This window comes from Anomaloglossus baeobatrachus, chromosome 2, assembly GCF_048569485.1.
Source record: "Anomaloglossus baeobatrachus isolate aAnoBae1 chromosome 2, aAnoBae1.hap1, whole genome shotgun sequence".
NCBI classification, from domain to species: domain Eukaryota; kingdom Metazoa; phylum Chordata; class Amphibia; order Anura; family Aromobatidae; genus Anomaloglossus; species Anomaloglossus baeobatrachus.
The window spans coordinates 478,649,446-478,662,544 of NC_134354.1; the positions used below are offsets into that span (position 1 = coordinate 478,649,446).

At 41.3% G+C, this 13,099-nt stretch overlaps 1 protein-coding gene across 2 annotated transcripts in view; it reads left to right on the plus strand.

The window, feature by feature from the left end:
* The window catches only part of LOC142291690 (ATP-binding cassette sub-family C member 5-like), a 229,614-nt gene extending 219,332 nt beyond the window's left edge, over positions 1–10,282 (plus strand). For both annotated transcript variants that reach the window (XM_075336404.1, XM_075336405.1), the window contains 4 exons: positions 1,307–1,385; positions 1,663–1,776; positions 5,926–6,090; positions 9,843–10,282. In XM_075336404.1, coding sequence (XP_075192519.1) covers positions 1,307–1,385; positions 1,663–1,776; positions 5,926–6,090; positions 9,843–9,938 — 454 coding nt within the window. In that variant the 3' untranslated portion in view covers positions 9,939–10,282. The remainder of the gene's footprint in view (positions 1–1,306; positions 1,386–1,662; positions 1,777–5,925; positions 6,091–9,842) is intronic.
* The last annotated feature ends 2,817 nt before the right edge of the window (positions 10,283–13,099 follow it).

Consider the following 13,099-nt stretch of genomic DNA (forward strand, 5'->3'; position numbering starts at 1 on the left):
GCAAAATACTCACCGCACACACTTCCGGTTCCGTACATCCACCGCGCTCTGACCCGCTCTTGCAGTCCACACAAACACACACAAGCACGCACAAACACGCAAACAAACACGCACGCACTCACATACAGTATTATGCTCACCTTACCTTCCGTTCCACCGCCGGGCTCATGGTTCTTGTAGTTCCCGGGTACATCGCGGCGAACTACAAGTACCATGAGGCCGGCGGTGGAACGGAAAGTAAGGTGAGCATATAATATGTGTACCTTCCGCTTCATCGCCGGCCTCCTGTGTCCTGTAGTGCGCCGCGCCGCTCCGCTCCACTCCAGGCATCGCCATCCATAGCAACGAAGCAGGAACTTCCTGGTTCCTGTCACCGCTTGTCAAAGGCAGCGCGCTGGCCAATCAGAGGCAAGCGGCTCTGCCTTTGACGTCAGCGCTCTGGCAGGAAGTTCCGCCCTCGTCGTTATGGTTACCTGATACACGGCCCGCACCGGAGAACAGCAAGTCCCAGGAGACCGGCGATGGAACGGAAGGTAAGGTGAGCATATAATATGTGCGTGTGCATGCGTGCTTGTGTGTTTGTGTGTGTTTGTACATGTTTGTGTGCGTTTGTGCATGTGTGGAATGATAGAATAGGGGACCAGGATGGGACATTTAACACATTGTGCAACGAATTGTCAGCATTGCAATGATTTCCTATGGGAAATCTTGCTCTGCTGAACGAGTAACTTGATTACCAAGCACACTCCCAGACCGGATTGTTCTCGTTAAGCAAGGTTCCACTGTAATAGGCCCCATATAGTGCTCTATATAGTAATTTGTACCTCCCATAGTCCTCCATATATTATAATGCACCCCTATAGTCATCCAAATAGTATAATACATACTCTATAGTCATCCAGATATTATTATGGCCATTGGCCACCAATGTACTCACTGATTTAAAATAAATAAATAAATTAAATAAAATACTCACCTATCCTCTTTCCCCCACTGCTCTGGTCCCTGTAGCTCTACACATCTCAGCACAGCGTGCGCACTTTAGTGACATCATCTTGACCGCTGTGCTGAGATGTCAGATATCAGACGCTGAGATAGAATGATGAAGGAGGGAGAAAAAAAAAGAATATTCAGTGGAGCATCAAAACTAAAACGGTCCATTTCTGAGCTGCTGACAGGTCCTCTTTAAGTACATTCAAATGATCGCATATTAAGGATAGCTAGCTCATGGTGGCAAAGATATAACAAATTACTAACACATGTGGTGTCTTTAATTTATACCAATACAATAAATGCTACATTTTAGGTGGAATTTGGATCCAATGAATCAGTACACAGATGAGGAAGTGTGGGATGCATTAGAAAAGACTCATATGAAAGAACACGTATGTATAAATCCCGCACTGCCACTTTGCAGAAGCAGTACCCCGGCCAGCACAAGGGTTTTCCAACAACGAACATGACACTCCATTAACAAAGTCTGCAATTGTCCTGTTCTAGGCCGTCCCACATACAGTAAGAGTTTAGTAGACATAATTTAGTCCTGGCTGAACAAACCTTTATTTGACCCAGTGTGTACTTTATAATATGTACTGTTTCTGTCAAATGACAAAAAGACAAATATATTTTAGAATCAAGCAATAGTGATGTTTAACATTTTAGGTACAACAACTAAATGGAAAACTATACGCTCCTGTGACAGAAAATGGTGGCAACTTCTCAGTAGGTGAACGTCAACTGCTGTGTATGGCAAGGGCTTTACTGAGGAACAGTCAGGTACGTCAGGCTGGATACAGGAACAAGGAGCATGCTACTTATCACTTATGTTACTCATGCCACACCTGGAATCATTGGAATTGATTAATAATAGAGAAGTGGCACTGTTATGTCATAATTTTTGCATTGATGTTTAAAGATCTACTGGATTACCTGAACTAAGTATTTAAAGCGAACACATATAGCTGGTCATCAAAGCATGATGACTGACTACAGCAGATTCTAATCCATGAGAGGCTTGAATAAAAATTACTACTACTGTTTTTTTTAGTATCACAACATTCTGGGGGGGGGGGAAATACTCAGCTTACCAATCCCTTACTGCTCCTATTCTAGTCAAAAAGGTCCATGGAGCCTCTGTTAGGAGTCTCGACACGGAGAATAGCCAGATATCCCTCCGGGAAGGACCTAGCCAAGAAGTGGCTCTTTTTAGGAGACCACCATAACCACCATATTAAGTAGCCCTTTTAGTCAATATCCAACTCTTATTGAGCGCCTTTGCTGGCTGCCGGCAGTGTTTTCTCTGGCTGGTCTCCCCGAGATCAGTGATTGTTTTGTCTTGCTGCTCATATTCTTGCACAGTCTCCGTGCTTCCAATTCTAGTGTGGAAATTCATCAGCCTGCTTTGGTCACTGTTTCAGCCAGTGATTGGCTGCAGTGGTCATTTGTCCATACAACAGAAACAGAATGTCCAGAGCCAATCATGAAATCCTGAATCAAGTCTACTACTATGGTGGTTGACAAGGTGCCCATGGCCATAATTTTTCAAAGACAAAATGCAAATCTATTACTTTACATCTAATTAGGTTCAGGTTGTATTATTGATAGATTTTGGTAGAGTTGTTTTCCAATCTACAGCATTACATAGCAAAAATACATGCGATGAATGTGTAATGTGGCTCGGGATGGTAGCCATGGGCTAGGTACTCGCTTTCCATGTCCCGTCTTGCTATAAAAACATAGGGGTTCTTGGTGTGTGTGTGTGGGGGCATTGCTGCTGTCGTGGACACCTTTAGGTTCCGCCCAGCAACGCTCTGACCAGTGCCACACCTTTTTATCGTCAAGATGAGGAAGCCAGAAAAGTTTGTAAACTAAGAGTCAGTTTTATTGAATAACTAGCTGTAGTACCCAGGCGTTGCCCGGGATAGTAACTGTCTCTCTCTCGCTCCCAGTCTCTGTCTGTCTATGTCTCTTTCTGTCTGTCTTTTGCTGTCTGTCTCTTTCTGTCTGTCTTTGTGTGTCTGTCTTTGTCTGTCTGTCTCTTTCTGTCTGTCTCTTTCTTTCTGTCTGTCTCTGTGCCTGTCTGTCTCTGTCTGTCTTTGTGTGTCTGTCTCTTTCCCTGTCTGTTTGTGTGTCTGTCTCTATCCATGTGTGTCTCTGTCTCTATCCATGTCTGTCTCTTTGTGTCTATCTCTTTGTCTGTCTCTCTGTCTACCTCTGTGTCTGTCTTTCTGTCTCTCTGTCTGTCTATCTCTCTCTATCTCTGTGTCTGTCTTTCTGTCTCTCTCTATCTCTCTGTCTGTCTATCTCTCTCTAGCTCTGGGTCTGTTTCCCCTCTTTCTCTTTCCCCGTCTGTCTCTTTCCCCGGCAGTCTCTTTCCCCAGCTGTCTCTTTCTCCGGCTGTCTCTTTCCAGGTCTATCTCTTTCCAAGTCTGTCTTTTTTCAGGTCTGTCTCTTTCTCCGTCTGTCTCTTTCCCCGTCTGTCTCTTTCCCCATCTGTCTCTTTCCCCATCTGTCTCTTTCCCCATCTGTCTCTGTCTCTTTCCCTGTCTCTTTCCTTGTCTCTTTTCCTGTCTCTTTCCCTGTCTTTTTCTCTCCTTGTCTGTCTGTCTCTTTTCCTGTTTTTCTCTTTCCCTGTCTGTCTCTTTCCCTGTCTCTGTTTCTCTGTCTGTCTCTTTCTCTGTCTATCTGTCTCTTTCTGTCTTTCTCTGTCTGTCTTTTTCCCTGTCTGTCTGTGCCTGTCTCTTTCCCTGTCTGTATCTCTCTGCCTCTGTCTCTTTGACTGTCTGTCTCTTTCCCTGTCTGTCTCATTCCCTGTCTGTGCCTGACTGTCTCTGTCTGTCTCTGTCCCTGTCTGGGCCTGTCTGCCTCTGTCTGTCTCTTTCCCTGTCTGCCTCTTTCCCTGTCTGTGCCTGTCTGTCTGCCTCTGCCTGTCTCTTTGATTGTTTGTCTCTCTCTTTGTCTGCCTCTGTCTCTCTGTCTGTCTCTGTCTCTTTTCTTGTCTGTCTCTTTCCCTGTCTGCCTCTTACTCTCTGTGCCTATGTCTGTCTGTCTCTTTCTGTCTCTCTCTATCCGGATCCCCACCGACATGTTATTAGCCGATATATAAGCTTCTTATACTATGAATGTCCTTTGTTCCTATAGCAACCAATTACAGCTCCTATTAATAACCTTTAGCTCACAGCTCCATTGACTTTAATGGAGGCAGGTTTTTTGGAGAGTAACTGTAAAGCGTGGGGTTAAATTTTCCCATCAAAACATATATTATAACATTCCCTGAGTCACATGGGGCGTCTGTGCAGAATTTCATGATTGTAAATGCAAATTCCTTTAGCGGACATACATACACACACACACACACAAACACACACACACACACACACTTAGCTTTATATATTATATAAGGTTATGTACAAAGGGTAGCAGGTATTAGACTTGTAGTTTTCTTCTGTACAATAGAGAGGCACAGGCATAGTGGCTCCGGATGGCAGCACAATACTTTTGAACATTTCAGATGAACAGCATGTTCCCTAGAGTCCAGTACACTACTCTTGCATTACAGCTGTTTCAGTACCAGAGTACCCCCACTCGCCTGCTTAAGAAAACTACTGCCCCTGTAAATTCCTTGCTGATGCTTACTCCCTTGTCCTTGTCACATATACAAAGTTGTTCTTCTTTCTCTGAGGGTGCCCCCACTTCTTTCTTGTTGACCAACAACTTACTGACTCACTTCTAAGGAAAAGCAGTTACTTTTCCTGCATTCTAGGCAATCCCACTGACGGCTAGTCCTAACTGTTAACTCATAACTGTTCCTGTTCACTGGCTGTTGCTGTGTAGAACACAGCTTCCTCACATGGCAATGCACAACATTAAGCAGGCATACATTATTAGATCCAAATTGTCTAGAATTGCCCACAAGGGTAAATAAACATCATATCAAGATAATAATGCAAACAGTAAGAAATTATGTAAATGACAGCCATGATGCCCCAGCTGTGACCTCAGGTGAACTGACCTGTAGTGAACTCTTTGAACTCAGTGACCTCACCTTAGGTGAAGTAATTGAACTCAGTGCTGGATTACTGGATTAGGCAATGTGTGCACATTGAGTATTTGGTTGCAGACTGCTTACACCAAATCTGCATCTCCTGGCAAAAAAAGTATCAAAACTGCATCGCGTTTTTTTGACAGAAGATTCAGATTTGGTGCAGGAATTTGGTGTATAAATTTCACCCCGAAATCTGCATCTCTTGACAAAAAAAAAAAAAAAACAGTTTAGGGCCACACCAGATTTCTGTACCAAATTTGCATCTCCTGGCGTCAAAGCCATATTTTTTGTGTGATTTTCTGCCAGGAGATGTAGATTTGGTGTTGGAATTTAAACACCAAATTTCTGCATCAAATCTGCATCTCCAGGCAAAAAAATGCATTGCGTTTAGATGTGTTTTTTTGTGAGAAAATGCAGATTTCATACAGGAATTTGGTGTATAAATGTCAGCAACAAATCTGCATCTCTTAGCAAAAAAAACCATGGTTTTCTGCCAAGAGATGCAAATTTGGTGCAGAAATGTCTGTCTTAGACTTCTGCACCAAATTTGCATCTCCTGTTGGAAAACTGCACCGAAACTGTGTCAAAACCTCGTTTTTTGTGCGATTTTCAATCAATTTTCCGTCAAAACCGCATTGCTTTTAGATGTGGGGTTTTTGCCACTCTTGTCAACCATCTCCTGCAGGATTCTTCCCCCCTGCTGCGAGGTAGCAGCAGCTGACAGCTTTTGTAGGAGTTTTGCCTCTCACAGCTCACCCAGGTGAGCACCATAACATAGCGATTGCACTCTCCTCCATTCCAGTTTGTAAACTGTAATACCACTTTGATACGTTTTTGATTGACTGATAACTTTTTCTAACACAACTTTTTATTTAATTTAGATATTACTGTTGGATGAAGCAACAGCAGCGATTGACAATGAAACTGATGCACTAATTCAGGAAACCATCAATGATGTATTTAGCGACTGCACTGTGCTCATTATAGCACATCGTCTCAATACTGTGTTCCATTGTGACAGAATCATGGTGATGGACCATGGAAAAGTAAGCCACCCTAAGTAAGATTAGTTGTATTTGGATAGTACAGTCATATGAAAAAGTTTGGACACCCCTATTAATGTTAACCTTTTTTCTTTATAACAATTTGGGTTTTTGCAACAGCTATTTCAGTTTCCTATATCTAATAACTGATGGACTCAGTAATATTTCTGGATTGAAATGTGGTTTATTGTACTAACAGAAAATGTGCAATCCGGATTTAAACAAAATTTGACTGGTGCAAAAGTATGGGCACCTCAATATAAAAGTGACATTAATATTTTGTAGATCCTCCTTTTGCAAAAATAACAGCCTCTAGTCGCTTCCTGTAGCTCTTAATGATTTCCTAGATGCTGGATGAAGGTATATTTGACCATTCCTGTTTACAAAACAATTCCAGTTCAGTTAAGTTTGATGGTCGCCGAGCATGGACAGCACGCTTCAAATCATCCCACAGATTTTCAATGATATTCAGGTCTGGGGACTGGGATGGCCATACCAGAACATTGTAATTGTTCCTCTGCATGAATGCCTGAGTAGATTTGGAGCGGTGTTTTGGATCATTGTCTTACTGAAATATCCATCCCCTGCATAACTTCAACTTCATCACTGATTCTTGCACATTATTGTCAAGAATCTGCTGATACTGAGTTGAATCCATGCGACCCTCAACTTTAACAAGATTCCCGGTGCCGGCATTGGCCACACAGCCCCAAAGCATGATGGAACCTACACCAAATTTTACTGTGGGTAGCAAGTGCTTTTCTTGGAATGCCGTGTTTTTTTGCCTCCATGCATAACGCTTTTTTGTACGACCAAACAACTCAATCTTTGTTTCATCAGTCCACAGGACCTTCTTCCAAAATTTAACTGGCTTGTCCAAATGTGCTTTTGCATACCTCAGGCGACTCTGTTTGTGGCGTGCTTGCAGAAACGGCTTCTTTTGCATCACTCTCCCATACAGCTTCTCCTTGTGCAACGTGTGCTGTATTGTTGACCGATGCACATTGACACCATCTGCAGCAAGATGAAGCTGCAGGTCTTTGGAGGTGGTCTATGGTTTGTCCTTGACTGGTCTCACCATTCTTCTTCTCTGCCTTTCTGATATTTTTCTTGGCCTGCCACTTCTGGGCTTAACAAGAACTGTACCTGTGTTTTTCCATTTCCTTACTATGTTCCTCACAGTGGAAACTGGGAAACTGACAGTTTAAATCTCTGAGACAACTTTTTGTATCCTTCCCCTGAACAACCATGTTGAATAATCTTTGTTTTCAGATCATTTGAGAGTTGTTTTGAGGAGCCCATGATGCCACTCTTCATAGGAGATTCAAATAGGAGAACAACTTGCAAGTGGCCACCTTAAATACCTTTTCTCATGATTGGATACACCTGCCTATGAAGTTCAAAGCTCAAGGAGGTTACCAAACCAATTTAGTGCTTTAGTAAGTCAGTAAAAAGTAGTTAGGAGTGTTCAAAAACAAGAAATTGATAAGGGTGCCCATACTTTTGCACCGATCAAATTTTGTTTAAATGCGGATTGCACATTTTCTGTTAGTACAATAAACTTCATTTCAATCCAGAAATATTACTCAGTCCATCAGTTATTAGATATATGAAACTGAAATAGCTGTTGCAAAAACCCAAATTGTTATAAAGAAAAAGGGTTAACATTAATAGGGGTGCCCAAACTTTTTCATATGACTGTAATAGAAAACTGTCATGCCTTATACATGCTCAGAAATAAATGAGTACAATCCAAAATATATTGCAACCATTTTGTGGTACAATGAACCTTCATCAACCTTCAGACCACCATATTGTGGCTACATTTTACAGTTTATTACTCAATACAGGGGACCCCTCTGTTCTACTGAGCCAAAGTTAAATTCTCCTTTGTTTATCAGTGATCAGAACCCCATCAATGTATTTACCTATCCATAAGATAGATGATATTTTTTATTATTATTATTTATTAATATAGCGCCATTTATTCCATGACGCTTTACATGTGAAAGGGGTATACATAATAGGGACAAGTACAATAATTATAAACAATACAAGGCACAGACAGGTACAGGAGGAGAGAGGTCCCTGCCCACGAGGGCTCACAGTCTACAAGGGATGGGTGAGGATATAGTAGGTGTGGGTAGAGCTGGTCGTGCGGCACTATATCAGACTGAGGGTTACGGCAGGTTGTAGGCTTGTCGGAAGAGGTGGGTCTTCAGGTTCCTTTTGAAGCTTGTCAAGGTAGGCGAGAGTCTGATATGTTGTGGCAGGGCATTCCAGAGTATGGGGGAGGCACGCGACAAATCTTGGATGCTGTGGTGGGAAGAGGAGATGAGAGGGGAGTAGAGGAGATCTTGTGAGGATCGAAGGTTACATGCAGGTAAGTACCGGGAGACTAGGTCAAAGATGTAGGGAGGACATAGGTTGTGGATGGCTTTGTAGGTCATGGTTAGGGTAGGGTTTTGAACTGGAGGTGTTGGGCAATGGGAAGCCAGTGAAGGGAGGGATTGGCAGAGAGGAGAGGTTGGAGAGTAACGGGGGTACAGGTAGATTAGTCGGGCAGCATAGTTTAGAATAGATTGTAGGGGTGCGAGACTGTTAGAAGGGAGGCCACAGAGCAGGAAGTTGCAATAATCCAGGCGGGTGATAATAAGGGCATGTACTAGAGTTTTTGCAGCTTCTTGGGAAAGGAATGTACGGATGCGGGAAATATTTTTGAGTTGGAGGCGGCAGGAGGTAAAGAGGGCTTGGATGTGTGGCTTGAAAAAGAGATCAGAGTCTAGAGTTACACCCAGGCAGTGAGCACGTGGGACTGGGGAGAGTGAGCAGCCATTAACATTGATGGATATGTCAAGTGGGGGGGTTGAGTGAGGAGGAGGAGGAAAGATAATGAATTCTGTTTTGTCCATGTTCAATTTTAGGAATTGAGCAGAGAAAAAGGATGAAATAGCAGACAGACATTGTGGGATTCTGGTTAGTAGGGAGGTGATGTCAAGTCCAGAGAGGTAGATCTGTGTATCATCAGCGTAGAGGTGATACTGAAAGCCGTGGCACTCTATGAGCTGTCCCAGACCAAAGGTGTAGATAGAGAACAGCAGAGGTCCTAGATCTGAACCTTGCAGAACACCATATATAATATTTAGGCTGCAATACCTCTACTATCACTCCTGGGGGAACTGTCAGGGGCTCCCTTTTTATAGCAGTGGTCAGAACCCCATCAATATACTTACCTATCCATAAGATAGATGATATTTAGGCTGTCATACCTCTACAATAACTTCTGTAGGAACTGTCATTGGCTCTCTTGTTTATCAGTGGTCAGAACCCCATCAATGTATGTAACTATTCATAAGATAGATCAAATTTAGGCTACAATACCTCTACTATTACACCTGGGAGAACTGGCGGGGGCTCCCTTGTTTAGCAGTGTTCAGAACCTCATCAATCTATCATCTATCAATAGATATATTAAACTTATTTAGGCTGCAATACCAATTTTACAGTGATGAAGGAAAATTTCCAACAGTCCCCCAATCATCACGGGTTCTTAATAGTGTAAATTTTCTCTTAATGGTCAAAAGGGATCATTTGGGCCCTGCCAGGCTCCAAGGCCCAGGTATGACACCAGCTCCTGCACCCTCTACAGTAATACCCCTGTTGTTTTATGTAAATATACATTATGTGTAACATTAATTTTCTGATGCATAGTATGATCAATTCTTATTTTTTTTCTCATTTATTTCCCTTTCAAGATCTTAGAGTTTGACAAGCCATCAGTCCTATTGTCAGATGAAAACTCTACGTTTCGTGCCATGGCATTTGCAGCAGAAAGAAGCTCTTCGTTATGAGGAATAGATAGATATGAACTTAAGGAATGATTTTTTTATGTGCTATAATACAGTATCATAGAAAATAAAGTAATTAGGGCCATAATACACAGCAATTTGATTGCAAAGAAATTTATGGGTGTAAATATACCGTACATTTTAAAAAGCGCTAAAAAAAGAAGACAAAAAATGCTGAATAAGTCGGTGATTTCATTTAGTGGTTATAATTTATTACTTGTAGACATTATAGATATTATAATTGAATGTTCTAAACAATTGTGACACACCTGAGTTGTTTTTTTCTGAAGGCGGCTGCCATTTTGATTAAATTTTGCACTTGCGCAGGTGTGATGTTCAGACTGTGGAATGCTAATATATATATATATATATATATATATATATATATATATATATATATATATATATGATACATATGTGCATGTATGTGTATACAGTCATGGCCAAAAGTGTTGGTACCCCTAAAATTATTCCAGAAAATTAAGTATTTCTCCCAGAAAATTATTGCAACTACATGTTTTGTTATACACATTTGTTTCCTTTGTTTTTGTTTGTGTTGCTCCAATACACACAGAGAATAAAGAAGACAAATTAGACATAACTTCACACAAAACTAAAAATATAGGTCGAACAAAATTGTTGGCACCCTCAACTTAATCTTTGAGTGCACATAATTTGGAATAAATAACTGCAATCAATCGCTTCCTATAACCGTTAACAAGCTTCTTACATTTCTCACCTGGCATTTTGGGTCACTCTTCTTTTGCAAACTGCTCCAGGTCTCTGATATTTGTATGCCTTCTCCTAACATCCATTTTAAGAACGCTCCACAGGTGTTCAATGGGATTTAGATCCAGACTCATTGCTGGCCACTCTCCAGCACTTTGTTTCAATCCATTTCTGGGGGCTTCTTGAAGTATGTTTGGGCTCATTGCTGAATGCATCATCATCTAGATTGCAAACCTAGCTTTCTGACACTGGGCACTACATTGTGGTAATCTTCAGATATCTTGATGCCTTGTACACAGTCAAGGTATCCAGTGCCATAGGCAGCAAAACCCAATGCATCTTTGAACCTCCACCACATTTGACTGTAGGTACTATGTTCTTTTTTTTTAGGCCTTATTCTGATTTTGGTAAATAGTAGAATGATTTGCTTTACCAAAAAGCTCTATCTTCATCTCATCTGTCACGTAGATTTAGACAAACTGCAGTCAACCTTTTTTATGTCTATGTCAGCAGTGCTGTCCTCCTGGATCTCCTGCCATAACATTTGATTTTATTCAAATGTCGACCGATAGATTGCACTGACACTGATGCACCCTGAATCTGCAGGACAGCTTGAATTCTTAGGAACTTGATTGGGACTGCTTATCCGCCATCCAGACTATCCTACATTGCAACTTTTCATCAATTTTTCTATGCCGTACAGGGAGATTAGATACAGTGCTTCTTGATTATGTTGCACACCGTGGACAAAGGAACATTGAGATCTCTGGAGATGGACTTGTAACCTTGAGATTAGTGATATTTTTCAACAATTTTGGTTCTCAAATCCTGAGACACTTTTCTAATCCTCTTTCTATTCTCCATGCTTAGTGCAGATAATCAGTCCTAAGGGAAAACAAACTATTTATCAAACACAACACCTATGAGTATAACATTACTATGTTAGAACCAGTCCATGGAAGCAATAACAATTAGCAATAATAAAAGAAAAGGTATCAGGTTCCCTTTACCCTTCAATACAGTGGTGGATTTTCTGCCCTTGTTAGGCTAGGTGCACACTGTGTTCGGGGTTAGAATACACAGGACAGGGACCTTAGTTTGGATGGATGCTTGGCATCTATCCAGAATAAAAAGCAATTGTAAAAAACTTGTACTGTACTTTATGCAGGTTTGGGCAGAGGGGAGGGACCTCCTGTACATCAAAGATGTCTGCTGTGTTTTCCTATATAGTTACATTACTTATATGAAAATGCAAACTATGTGTATATATATTTGGATGGGCACCATGTTCCAAATTATTATGCAAACTGAATTTATCTGTCATAAAGATTTTTTTTTTTTTTTAAATAAACTCATGGATGGTATTGTGTCTCAGGGCTTTGGATCACTGAAATCAACCTCAAATACCGGTAATAATTAGTCTACCACCTGTGATAATTAGTTTGAACAAAACATCCACAGTTATTTAAATATATCACATTCTGAAATATCAACATAACTCTCCAAACCGTGTGTGTGTGTGTGTTGTGTGTGTGTATTTTGTGTGTGTATACAGTCATACGAAAAGGTTTGGGCACCCCTATTAATGTTAACCTTTTTTCGTTCTAACAATTTGGGTTTTTGCAACAGCTATTTCAGTTTCCTATATCTAATAACTGATGGACTTAGTAATATTTCTGGATTGAAAAGAGGTTTATTGTACTATCAGAAAATGTGCAATCTGCATTTTAATTAAATTTGACAGGTGCATAAGTATGGGCACCTCAACATAAAAGTGACATTAATATTTTGCAGATCCTCCTTTTGCAAAAATCACAGCCTCTAGTCGCTTTCTGTAGCTTTTAATGAGTTCCTGGATCATGAATGAAGGTATATTTTACCATTCCTGTTTACAAAATTCCAGTTCAGTTAAGTTTGATGGTCGCCGAGCATGGACAGCCCGCTTCAAATCATCCCACAGATGTTCAATGATATTCAGGTCTGGGGACTGGGATGGCCATTCCAGAACATTGTAATTGTGCCTCTGCATGAATGCCTGAGTAGATTTGGAGCGGTGTTTTGGATCATTGTCTTGCTGAAATATCCATCCCCTGCGTAACTTCAACTTCGTCACTGATTCTTGCACATTATTGTCAAGAATCTGCTGATACTGAGTTGAATCAATGCAACCCTCAACTTTAACAAGATTCCCGGTGCCGGCATTGGCCACACAGCCCCAAAGCATGATGGAACCTGCACCAAATTTTACTGTGGGTAGCAAGTGCTTTTCTTGGAATGCTGTGTTTTTTTGCCTCTATGCATAATGCCTTTTTGTATGACAAAACAACTCAATCTTTGTTTCATCAGTCCACAGGACCTTCATCTAAAATGTAACTGGCTTGTCCAAATGTGCTTTTGCATATCTCAGGTGACTCTGTTTGTGGCGTGCTTGCAGA